This window comes from Molothrus ater, chromosome 1 (genome assembly GCF_012460135.2).
Source record: "Molothrus ater isolate BHLD 08-10-18 breed brown headed cowbird chromosome 1, BPBGC_Mater_1.1, whole genome shotgun sequence".
Taxonomy (NCBI): Eukaryota; Metazoa; Chordata; class Aves; order Passeriformes; family Icteridae; genus Molothrus; species Molothrus ater.
Genome location: NC_050478.2, coordinates 79104513 through 79117681, shown reverse-complemented (window position 1 = coordinate 79117681; position 13169 = coordinate 79104513). Strand labels below are relative to the sequence as shown.

General features: G+C 37.8%; 1 protein-coding gene across 1 annotated transcript in view; it reads left to right on the top strand.

The window, feature by feature from the left end:
* The window catches only part of TRIO (trio Rho guanine nucleotide exchange factor), a 244215-nt gene that overhangs the window by 161727 nt on the left and 69319 nt on the right, over positions 1 to 13169 (top strand). Inside the window, 4 exon segments of the mRNA XM_036378951.2 lie at positions 516 to 706; positions 3595 to 3696; positions 5806 to 5948; positions 6547 to 6646. Of these exon segments, the coding sequence (XP_036234844.1) occupies positions 516 to 706; positions 3595 to 3696; positions 5806 to 5948; positions 6547 to 6646 (536 nt within the window).

The following is a 13169-nucleotide window of genomic DNA, read 5'->3' as shown; positions in this document are numbered from 1 at the left end:
TGCCAACAGCTCCAAGCTGCCATGTTTCTCCCTCCCCAGTTGGAACACAGTTCTCTGCTCATTGCCCACATGGTAGAGAAGGTATACCTCCAGAAAAAAGTAGCACTTGGGAGCTTGCCACTCTCAGAAGAACCTGATTTGCTTGCTGTCTTTGCAAGTTGCTTACTTTGTACAGTGGCAGAAAGCTCATAAGAGAAAAAATTTTCATCACGAAGAGGTTACTTGAAGCTGACAAATTTGTCATTTGTTGGTAAAATACTGCCAGAAGAGTTGATTAAGTTAACAGTTAACAGTTGAATGTCTAAATTTAGAAGTACATTTGAGCTGCAGTTACATTTAGTATATTGCAGTGTTGTCAAGTCTTGTTTTTAGTATTGTTTTCTTGGAATCTCATCTTTTGGAAGCTGTGTCAGGGAGAAAAAAGTCCTATAGTTTAATGAACAGAAGCTGTGCTTCTTATGTTACTTGTATTACCAACTTTTCATGGTGAATCTTTCCTTTCACTCTGTTTTTAGGCTTTGATGAAAATATAGAATCTCAGGGAGAGCTCATCCTTCAAGAATCCTTCCAAGTGTGGGACCCAAAAACTCTGATTCGAAAGGGAAGAGAGAGGCACCTTTTCCTTTTTGAGATGTCCTTGGTTTTCAGTAAAGAAGTGAAGGACTCGAGCGGAAGGAGCAAGTACATTTACAAGAGCAAATTGTTTGTAAGTATGGGAGAACAACTGATCATATCTACAAAACTGTCTAGATTAGGCTTCAGCTAAGCTCAGGTGATTGAAGTGTGTCTGAAAAACTTGAACTGTTACTGAGCACTGCAAGAACAGCCTTGGAATGTATAGACTGAAGCTTTGAAGTTTGGTGCTTTGTCTTGCTCTTGAGGAGGAAGGATAGGCTCAAAGCAACTACTGAAGGGTCCATGTCAGTCTTAGTGTGTCAGGTCAAATGAAAATCAATATTGAGCTAGACTGGTTTTGTCTTAATTATGCGTTGGTTGCAGATTCTTTAACACTTATTTGTATAAAGCAGAAGGATGGAAGGAGTTGATGAGCTGCCTTCAACTTCCTTGTTTGCTATTGCTGTTAAGGATTCGTTTTAGTCGATATTCTACAACTACTGATCGGGGAAGGCAAGGACTTTGTTTTGGAAAAGTTCATTCCAGAATGTTTGCATAGACCAGTAGTCTTACAATAAAGTTCTGCGTATAGAATTACAGTATTTATGATCTACTGAGAGGATATAAAAGTGGAAATGTTTTTATTCCCATCTAAAAAAAAAAAAAGCAAAAGGAAAAAGCAACCCCAAAACCTCCACTCTTACTTTCCTTATCTCTAGAATGCATGCTTTACAAAATGTGACTCTGGAATTCACATCCTTACCTTCCCATCTTGTTGGATGACTGGGATGAGAGCAGTATTCACACTCCATAAATTTAGGTAGCCAAGTGGCAAGACAGTCTCCCATGGCTTGCTCTGCACCTATCAAAGGCAAGATTAGCTTTTATGTAGCTAAAATAGTTCAGAGCAAGTACAAAAAATTACTTCCTTTCTCAGAACTACCCTCTAGAAAACATTATTCTCGTATTGATCCTATTGGGATATGTAAGTCTAGATGGTATAAATACTAAGTCTTTTCCTTGTGCTTCTATTCCTTTTCCTTCATTCATTCCCACTTCCCACTTCTGTGTCTAAACTGGTAAAACAGGTTGGTGAAAAAAAACCTCTTTTTTTCCCTATCTTCCTTTGCATATTCTGCTTTCCTTCCTGATTCTAAATATCTAGCAGGTAACACAGCTGCAGCTGTTTGTTGATCACACCATTCTTTGCTGCTCTTAAAAACCCAACATTAAAAAAAAAAAAAAGCTGGTGTATTGGAGAATATTAATAGCTGCTAAGGGATTATGTGGGAGAGGTGACAAAACTGAAAAATCAGTCCTGTTAAATTGTCATGTCAGTTCCTCCAGCAGGAATTTAGTAGTAGCCTTAGCTCTTAGAGAAGCTGATGGAAATCTTTAAGACTCTCATTGTACTAATCTTTTAAAATACAAGAATTCTTCTTGTTGTCATATTTTATCTGGCAAAATATCCTGTAGTGCATTTTACTATTATAGCAGCTCTTACAGTTTGGTCTTTAGAAAAGGCATGTTGATTTGAGCTAAAGATCCTTTCTGTATGCTATCCTGTGACTTCTATAAGGTAGCTTTACAAAAATGAGGTCCTTCTCTTTGCTTTGGGCATGATGACTTCAGGGTTTCCCCAGCACAGGATACTCAATGGCATGATCTAGAGATATAGATATATATATGTATATATAAATATATATAGATAGAATGTGTTAATGAGCTCCTTTGGCAAGAGATTAAGTGTCCAGGAGCCTGAGGAGGGCTGTGGGAGAGAAGGCAAGCAGGTGTTACTTGGACAGAACAGTCTCCCAGTCACCAGGAACTGGTTGTTTGGGAGCTTCCTTACCTCAGTGTGGTTTCCATGCATCCAGTATCCCACAATGGTTTCTGTTCTGTGAGCCTGTCCTGGAGAGCCACATGCAGACTTAGCATCCTTTGCAGAGAGCTGTGTTGCTCAACTGCCCATTGGGCAAAGACAGTTGTGTGTGGAAGGGTAGATGTTGGGACGGGATTATTTTAGAAGAAAAAAATAACTAAAAAGCTTTCACCCACCAACACCAAAAAAAAACAAAAGCCAAGTTAGCATCCAAGTGAGACAAGAAAAAAAAGTACTTTTACTCAGGTATTGAGTATCCAGCATCTCATGTGTTGAGGTGTGTATGTGCTAATGATGACGTGTATGAGGGGAAAAATACAGCTTCTAATCATGTGAGAATACTTAGCAGCTGTTGGGGAGTGAGGGTTCTTTTAGTTTGAGCTGTATTTCTTAGTTGGTAATTTTTTTTGGAATAGAGCCTTTATGAATTGTTTAAAGTGGAAGCCAATTCATATGAGTGAGATGTTCCAGTCAGAAAGTGAAAACATTTTGGATGATAATTAGCTTTTAAGGTCTGACATTAGAACATTCCCAAAGACTGATTGTTCATGTAGTTGTCTCACAAAATTCTCCAGGGAAACTGCGTTTCTGAATTATTTCATCTGTTTCAGAGGGAAGGAAACACTAGGAAAGGCTCATTTGACAGGAAAGAATCCAGCGTTTTACAAGACAGCAAGAGAATTCTTAAGCATATCTTATCTGAGAGGGAGCATAAAAATGAGTAAATAAGGGAGTGTTCTCCAATGGAAATGAACAGGGAGAGAAGCCAAAACTTATTTTTTGCCAAGCATTACCTTTAGAATTATAAGGGTTTTCATGTCAAGTCCAAAAACTAAAATCAGTAATTCGTTTTTGGGATTGTGTTATTGTTTATTGTCACTTTATAGAAAAGATTGTTAAGCTTGCAGTTCTTACTTTTTTGAAGAGACCTCACACTGCCACCAGAATAAAGGATTCTTTCTAGCCATATGAGGTAGCCTTAAGCTTCTGAAAATCTCTTTAAATAGCAGTGCTCAATTTTGTAGATTATTAGCATGCCTTTGTTGGCTTCTGAGAAGAAAATTCTGTGTGGTCCTAACAATTTTTTCTTATTCCAGACTTCTGAACTGGGTGTCACAGAACATGTAGAAGGAGACCCCTGCAAGTTTGCTTTGTGGGTTGGAAGGACACCAACTTCAGACAACAAAATTGTTCTCAAGGTAATTTTAGCAGATGTGCTTTTAGTCTATAGCAAGTCTTGTAGTTGTTGTTATTTGTTGGGAAAGCAGGGAGTGATTTCCTGCTTTGAGAGGGACAGCTGCTGACAAATAATTTTCTTTAGGTTTGCGGCAGTGGTGGTGTGTATATATCTAACTCATGTGGCCTGAGAGCAGAGAGGAATCTTTGCAGCCTACTGAAGGATTAGACAAACATGCTTTTACAAATTGTGGTGGGGAGAGGTTTGATCCCATGGACTTCCATAAGCTTGAAGACTTCAGCAAACAGCTGACAGGGTGCTGGTGTCACAAAGAAATGATGGCATCAGTGTTACCTTCCACACTCAAGTCATTGCTGCTTGTTGGCCATGCCGTTTTTCATGACCTGTATTTTTATGCAGAAAACAAACACTGCAAAAGATTTTATGTCTTTCTGTGGGCTACAAGTTTTTCTGAAGCTACTTGCCTTTGGATGAAAGTGCATGTAATTCCTATAAGCTTTGTGTCTGTGCAAGTTATAGGTGTCAGTAGTGCTGTTTGCCTAGCTAGAAGAATGACTAAATCAATATTTTCTATGATTATGGTATGTAACCTGGGACTCCTTCTCAACTGAAGAACCAGTTTTGTAATAGCATAAGCAGCTAAAGGGTAATCTGTCATGTTTTGAGGAGCTCTGTTGAGCTGAAACAAGGTTCATTATTCCCATTTATAGATTAATACACCTACTATTAAACTTGTTTGTGATTTCACATATATTCATAGCAAATAATCAATAATGTCACTTAAAAATGGCCTTTCCAATTCACATTCTTCTTCACATCCAAGTCACATTCTTCCTTGTGAATTACAGACTAACAAAAGCTTACATTAGCTTTCTGGCAGCAGTGAAGGAATGCAAGGAAATTAAGTGTAACATGAATGCATACTAGATTTTCTTTCAGTTTTTAATGTTCCCATAATTTCACAGACAATGCTTTGCAGCCTGACATGATCCTCCCAGGGCAGAACAGAATAAAAGGTTTTAATTAAGGCTTCTCTACATAAGATGACTTTAAGGTGTTTCTGTTCTGTGCTTTACTTAGTGCATATGATATTTAGAAAACTTCTGTGATGCATCAAGCTCTTCATCAAAATTTTGTGGACTTTGTTTGCTTGTTCAGTTTTTGAAGGCTGGAAACAAACACTTCCTTACCTCATTAATATTAGAAGTAAATTCCTTGAAAAACTAAATAAAAGATTTTTTAGAAGGCCATGTTTACATTCTTTTCCTAAATGTTTTTGTTTGTAAAAGAAAACAAAATTCTTTTTCCTACCTGTCCATCTGTTCCTACAATTTTCTTCATTCCTTTAGAATTCCTGGTTATTATATATTTATAATATATTACATATTTATAATATATTTGAAGCCAGTTATTTCAGGAGACAGCAATTAAGAGAAGTAATATATAATTAAGGAAACTATATATAATAATTTCTTTAGATCTGCAATAATATTTATATTTAATAGCATTTCAGGTGCAGGGTTAAATTGGGCTAAGCAATCAGATTACAAGTTGGGCAGGATATCAAGTAATTTCTGGAGTATTTAAAATAATAGATATGTTGCAGGTAGTAATTAGAATACAATCCCTAAATTAGCTTTCTGCCTCAAGATATGTATCAAAAAGTGGGAAGAGTAATACGTGAAATGCGTTGCAGTAAAAGTTAACTTCTTTTGCCAGTAATAGTTGGTTATTATTCTTTCAAGTTAGAATTGACCTAAAATGTAGGACGAAATTAAAATATCAGTATTCAAGGTGTTATTATTGGAATTCATCTCATTCTCATGAGATGCATACAGGGCTTTAGTCATCAAGTTAAAAAAGTAAACTCTGAATTAAGGTTAAAATGGTTTTAAGTTACCGATATTAATAATGTTGAGAAGTGTAAAGTAGTGTTGGGGATTCAAAATAAGACTGCTAGAATTTCCTTTTCTCTGTTTAGGTTTTCAGAAATTTTTCACAAAGTCATTCTTTATGTGATCCTCTTTGTGTTTATTAGCTGACTGTATGTGTGGATCTACTCAGCCATAATGGTCCTTTGTGGGGGTTTTGTTTCTTTTGCATATCAAAGGCATCCAGTATAGAGAATAAACAGGACTGGATCAAACACATCCGGGAAGTGATACAAGAAAGGACTATTCATCTGAAAGGAGCATTGAAAGAGCCCATCCACATTCCCAAAACTGCACCAACAACAAAACAGAAAGGAAGAAGGTAAGTAGTATTTCAAATAATCAGAGATCTCTAAGTATACAACAGTGCTCTTTCCTCTGTACTGTTGAATTTTGAATGCTTTTAAGTGAATTGGACAAAAGCAAGAGTCATTTGGTCCACCTTTATCTTATCATTAATTTACAGTTTCCTGCAGTGCTGAATTTGTTGAGATTTCTGCTCTGAACAGTCCCTGGCTTGTGTAAATGAGCCATTACAGAAGGGATTTGAAACTACAGTACAGAATAGCTGTACATTTTAGATTTTTGCAATTCTGCATGTGTTACTCAGGTCCTTCGTTTTTCTTTTATGAAGCTTGAAATGTGTCACCAAGTGTCCTCCTTGCTAGCTTTGCCTAAGTGACTGGGCAAGTTTGTTGCCATATTTCTGGCTCACTGGTTGTTGCCTTAATTCCACACGATGTATACCTTGCAAATTAATCTCTTCTCTTACAGCAGAGAACAGAGTATTAAGTACTGAGTATTTGGTTCTTGCATCAGTGAATTTGGTGTCTGTTGCCACACTGGGAGTGTCTCACTTCCTTAACTAGCATGTTACAAACACAGTACCACTCTTGTAATGAGAACTGAATTCTTTGCAGAGATGGCGAGGACCTGGACAGTCAGGGAGATGGCAGCAGCCAGCCTGATACTATTTCAATTGCCTCACGAACCTCCCAGAACACACTAGACAGTGATAAGGTAAGTTTCCTGGACATTGCTCTGTGCTGAGAGCAGGTGATTGTCCCTTAGTGTGAATTAGCACCCAAGATTAGTCCTTAGTACCTTCAGAGAAGAGGCATGGAAATACCCAGTCTCTTAAAAATAGCTGTCTGCAGTAGAGAAAATACCTTGATACCATGGGAGAGCAGGAATGATTGTTTAAATATAATAGGTCATGAAGAGATTGTTTGTGCCAATTTGAAACCATTTTGGTCCCCTCTGTTCCGCAGTTTGCTCAAAGATTTGACCCAGTTTAAAATGAAAGTTTTATTTTCCATAATATTGGATAGCAATGGGCAGAATTTTTCTTCATGTTAATCTCAGCCTTCCTGAAAGCATGCCATCTGCTTTTCATGTTGGCTTGAGGCTGGTGATCACCACAGAGTTACTGTTGTAAAGGAAAAGTACTCTCCAGTGTTTATGGGTTAGGGAGTAGGTTTTCACTTTCTGCATGAAAGCTGATGGAATTGTCCAGAGGTAACGCACCAAACTGTCATTTCGTACTAGTGCTGGTGTTTCCTTTCCTCCCTCTCTGCCCGTAGATTCTGGCTGGGTTGTACCATAAGGATGCACAGCCAGAGTTTCCCCTGGGTGGAAGAAAGATAAGTGTCAAAAGAATAAAAAAGTTTCCAAAATGTGTGTGTTACTTGGAATTGGAACAAGTTTTTTTGGCAAGTGAGAAGTGTTAGGACCCGGGAGGGAGGTAGAGATGGATAATAAAAGTTTGTCAAACAGAAGAATGAATTAAAACACTGACGATGCCTACCAAACTACTTTAAAGTTTGGCTAGGGATTTCTAGTCAGTTACCTCCTTGGGTAAAATTGTTCTGATGAGCCATTCAGAATATGCAGATAAATAACCAGTATTCTTCAGGGTAGCTAAATTAATATGTTCTCAGAATAATATTTACACCATTTCCATCATCACCTAAACTCAGTGAGTTTTCTCTATTTTCACATGTTGCTCAAACTCTATAGTTTGATTTTTCCATGTAGAGAAGCAGACAGGAGGAGGGAAATACTAAGTGCTTAGATTGCTCTTGTATTTGTCAAGAACAGCCTATGTTTTGACTTTGTGCTATTTGTAGTGAGTTTGGTCTGTAGTTTGGTAGTGGCTTCTTCTAAAGATACCTGTGAGAAGAACAGTTGGTTAGAGGAAGAACTCTTTTGGTGACTTTTATTCTGCTGTCTTATTCTTAGCATTCTTACTTAACTATTTAGGGATTTAAAAACATTGAGTTTTGTATGCTAGCAAACAGTTCTTAAGAGAAGAGTTTAGGTAACCTGTGACCCTAGAACAAGACTGTGATTTCCCTGGTTGTTGGCTGAGACACCAGGCTGTGTTCACACAGGGTGGATGTGATGCAGTCCATCCCTGCCATGCAGAGCCAACACCCTTCTGCTTGTGATGCACTGTTCACTAGGATGCATAGCATCGTCTCCTGATGCCCCTCACAGGAATATTTCATGCGTAGTCTGAGAATTGCTGAGAAAGGTGGCCAAGCAGAATGCCCTCAGGATTGTTTTCCGGTCTGACATGAGGAGGAGTCTTACCAACAACCTGTTCAACAGGAGTTAAAAGTTAAAAGGAGGAGGAATGGAAGGAAGGAGAAATGGAGAACACTTTTCAGTATTTTCCTGACAGGTTTTAGGTGTGATTAGTGACTGTAGTGTTGCATTTAAAGTATTTTTGAGATCTTGCATTTGTGCATAAAATTTTTGTTAGACTTTTCTTTGCCAAGAAAAACAAGCTGATGACTCCCTGGAAGTTACTTGGGCTGTGTTTTATGTCCAAGGAAGGAATTTACTATTGTGCACTTCTAAAAAGTGTGTGAATTAGCAGGGTAGCTTTGTTTGATGTTTCTGTTGTATGCTTTGGTTTGCTAAATACATGGAGAAAATCTTTAATCTGTTTAAAAATACAAAATAAAAATTATTAAGGAACAGTAACAAGAAAGTGGCCAGAGAAATCTGCAGGGTGTCTTAACACCATTGCTGAGTCTGAGGTAATCTCTCATGTTGGATGTTGAAAATTCATTAGCTGCAGTCCACTTGGGGTTTAAAATCGACTCTGCCCTCTTAGCCTAGAAGCTTCAAGTGTGTGTGAATATCTTACAGAAATGGAGTAAAACAGTTGTACAGATTTAAAGTGCTGTTGATGTGGTTAGCCAGAGGAAGCAGTGGAACTCCTTGGTCAAATTTGGAGCAGGTAGCTAACTGAGATGGGATTCCAAACCAAGAAACATTTAAAAATATCAAGCAATTAAAACCAGTAATAATTAAGTATTAGAAGTGTTTAGTGCTATATTACTTATTAAGCTCTTGCTGAACAGTTTTCTGTTCATGTGTATCTGTTATTGAGGTTGAGAAAAAGACAAAAAATATCAAACATGTTATATTAATCACCAGCCAACTAAAACCATTCTTTACTTCCTCCAATTATATGTTCAGACAGTTCATTCTTTTAAAACAAATGTTTTGATTAGAAGTGCTAAACTGCTATACAGGGAGTATATCAAGAATGAAGTCCTTTATCCAAATGTCAATATTCTTTCTCACCTCCTCAGAGATATACTTTGAAAGAGCTGAAAATCCTTAACCATGATAATAAGTGGTTGAATATTGTCCAGATGAACCTCTTTCCTTGCATCCTGTTTTCTGACATAATTGTAATTGCCATAACAATAGAGAATAACTTTATGATTAGCATTTTTCTTCTCCACCCTTGCTTTTTAGGCTAGAATTTTAACTTTTGATTGCTGGCTCCACTGTTGCAATGCTGCTTTTCAGTAATGACTGGGATGATGCAATAGACCATATGCTTATAAAGCTGACATTGATATCCTTCCCAGCCTCATGTCATCTGAAAACAGTGTTGGAAGGCAGAATTAGAATTCAGAATAATCTTGGCAGTGGGGAAAATTAACTGCTAAAATTCTATGCAATTTAATAGGAACACATTTGAGTTTATATTAATAGGTAGAAATAGTTAACTAATGAAAACTGAGAATTTGAAACAGTTTTCGAGAGGATGATTTAGAAGCTACAGAGGCTCACAAGATGTTTATTATTTTGCTGTGTGATGCATCTGGGAGGGCAAGGAAAGCAGCAATATATTGGCTTATAGAAATGGGATGTTGAGGACACTAAGTCCTCATTCTTTACTCAGAACTCATAAAGCTTACATTAGACACTGTAACAATTGAGTTACAGTTTAGAGTACAGAATTTTGGAAAGTCAGTGGTCCATTGAAAGAATTCTGAGGGAAAGAAGAGAAAGATTGATTAGAAGTCTACTAAGCCTAACTTACAGGGCAAGGAAAAAAATGGGGGCTAACAAGTCTAAAGGGGAAAAAAAGGCAGGAGGAAGAACTTTAGGTCTTCAGGTGGGGAAAAAGACTACTGCACAGAGTTACTAAACATAGGTCTTTTACCTATGTTTTAAGTGGATGGGATGAAATTGAATGACTTATTTTTAAAAAAGATTGTAATAATACTTTTTATGGGTATGAAGATGTGAAAACCTAGAGCAGAGTAATTCTGAAGGCTGGGGAATCTCCATAACTGGAGTTCTGTGAGAACAGTTAGGATGAATGTTAAGGATTCACACAGTTGTGGTTGATCATGCTCTAGAGGATGGAATGAAGTGGACTAGGTCATTTAAGATCCCTTTCTGGACTTTTTTATTATTATGGGGTGTATCTTCATATTGCAAGACATGCTAAATATTTACATCAATAGTGCTGACCCATCCTGAAGCATTGGAAGCTATAATGGAATCCAGTGTGAAATACATAAGTTTTGAGAGAGGGATTTCTAGTCCATCAAAGCATCTCAGTTTTCTGCATGAGTGCTCTCTCATTGTACCCTTCTCAGTAAATATTTTGCCCTTCACCTTTCACAGCATTCCTTCCATTCACATTCTGTAGATGTGTAGCCAGCATTTTAGGTGGCTAACAGATAAAAGAGATTCTTGGACCATTCATTTGGTCTTTCATCAGCCTCATCTCATTTTTAACATTGTCTTTTGAACTTGATCCAGTGCATAGGAAATTAAATAGGGAGGCTGAGGAAACAGTGGAGGTCTGATAGGTTTTTTTCATGCTTTATTCAGTGATCTGGTAGAAACATGAAATAATCTAAACTAATATCTGAGAACATGAGAGGCTTTCAGAAGAACTGTCATAGATTGCTATCCTAAATAGTAGGAATCATGCTAGCTGCTGTGGGTGGTCAGTAGAGCAATACTTAATTTTTAAGAAATTGTCTTTTGTTCCCAGCTGGTAACACTTTGTATTACTGTCTTTGTGAAGTTGTATTTCATTTTCATGCTTCTTTAAGCTTGTGTGTAGTTCTTTGAAAGACAGAAAAAGGACTGAAGCAGCAGGAGACGACCAAGTATTTAGTTCTGCCAGCTGAGTCTCCGAAGAGAAAAGGCTCCAATCAGTAGAAAAAAATGTCAACAAAAAAAGCAGACATGGCTCTGAGCATACACCTCTTTTCAGAGTCGGAAACCAAGTCTGGACAGCTACCTGGTCAAAGCAAATTGCTCTTTATTTGAGGCAGAACTTTTGTGCTGTCCCATTTATTTTCTGCCAGACTGCATTTGTTTCCATTTTAAACAGGGATTAAAGATTTTTTTTTTTTGCTTGAAATAATTGAGAAATCTTGTTAGCTTCTCTTTTCTTTCCCTTCTTCTTAATGTAAAATTACCATGGAAAATTAAATTTCATTTGCAGTCCTGAGAGGATGTTGTATGGCCTGATGTAAAGGCTCTGGAATATCTAGTCAGCCGTGGTGCTTGCAGGTAGTGGTGGTAGATGGACTTAGTGTGGTGTCCCTGACTTCAGCAAACCTATGCTAAGAATGTACTCAGTCAGTGCTCACGTGTTTGTGTCATTTGGTTTTTTCTTTCTCTCTACCAGCGACAGTGACTAAAAGGCCCCAGAGACGTGAATGTAGATGGTTAACATTAATTTCAGCAACTGCAAGGCACTATGTCCCATGATAAGCTGTTTAATTAAACCTTGTGCCTTTTTGTAATCTTCAGTTTCTGTCTGGCTTTTGTGTCTCATCTCGTCTCTGCCTCTCCAGTTTCCATGTTTCAGACATAGCATCATTTATTTTTATCATACATGATTAATTCAGTTTACATAAAAGGTTTCTAGAGACGGATGGATAAAGTATATAAAGCCTTTGTTCAGCCTAAATTTGGATTTTGATGGTTTGCAACTCTTTTCCCTTCAGTGCAAGTCAGTCTCCCAGTTTCTGCTGTGCCTCTCACTCTTCCCTGCAGCTAGCCTGGAGAGCCTTGCCAAAGCTGTCCAACAACAGCTGTTGAGCAACGCTCTCAATCACAGACACTCCCTGCCGTCCAACTGCATTTAATCAGTGTGAAAGATGAAACTGCTTTCACAAAGTGTGCTATGGAGAGAAATTGAGCAAGGAAACAAAGAGGAAAGAAGTGTTTCCTAACCACTACTGTAGTAGGCAGAAAGAAGGGAAGTTAACCCAAAGGAAGGGAAAATTGGTAAATGCTTTTTTTGCTCAGCTCTCCCAAGTGCCATATGTGTGTGCTGGGTACAGTAATCATTGGTTTTAGTGTCTTAGCAATAGTGGAAAAGTTCTGCACTAAGTTGCATGTAACAGCATAGGTGCATGTTTGAGGATGGTGTGGACCTAACAACCCTGAGCAAGAAGTGTCTTAAATACTATACTGAAGTGGGAATGAGTATTGAATTTCAGTGGAACACTGGCCAGCTAGGATATCTGATTATAACATTATCTGAAAAAACTAGGCATTTTGTGTACTTTGGCCATCTGACATGGCCACTGACAACCTTCATTTGCTTTTTCCTTTAACTTAATATTGTATAAAATACTTATAAAATCTGAGATCCTACTTCTTTTGTTTTATTAGGGGAAAGAGAAGAAAGAACAACTATATTACCAAAACATGTGGCCATTGCAACAGTCACAAAAAACAGACCTTAATCTCTATTTGTAGGAAGTGAGGGGTCAGGAAAGCAAACAGATCACCAAGGATATGCTCCTGTAGGTATTTAGGAGGAAATATAAGGATGAGATGATGTTTCTGGAAAGTGTCAGCTTGTTACTCTGCTTTCACTGGATGGGATATGGACTCCTGAGAAAAATTTGGTCTGCCCTATACACCTTGTGAAGTCATACTTCATCAGCTTTTTTGTTAGTCCCCATCAGGCATACAGATGGTTTCAATTGTTTCTGAGTTGGTCTGACAAAGGCTGTAACATAAATCAATACCAGAAAACAAGGGAAAGCTCTTTACTTTTTCCCCTTTGCATAGCTTTGCATGGACTGAAAAAGGGAGTGTAAGGGAACAGGAAACATGTTTTAATGAGGGAGGAGGTTACATGTTTTGAAGGTGTACCCCCCCTGTAATTTGTGTATTGGGGCTGTCTGAAGAGACAGGGTAGATGCAATTTTTAGCCTGTATCTAAACAGGTACAACCTGATTCATCTTC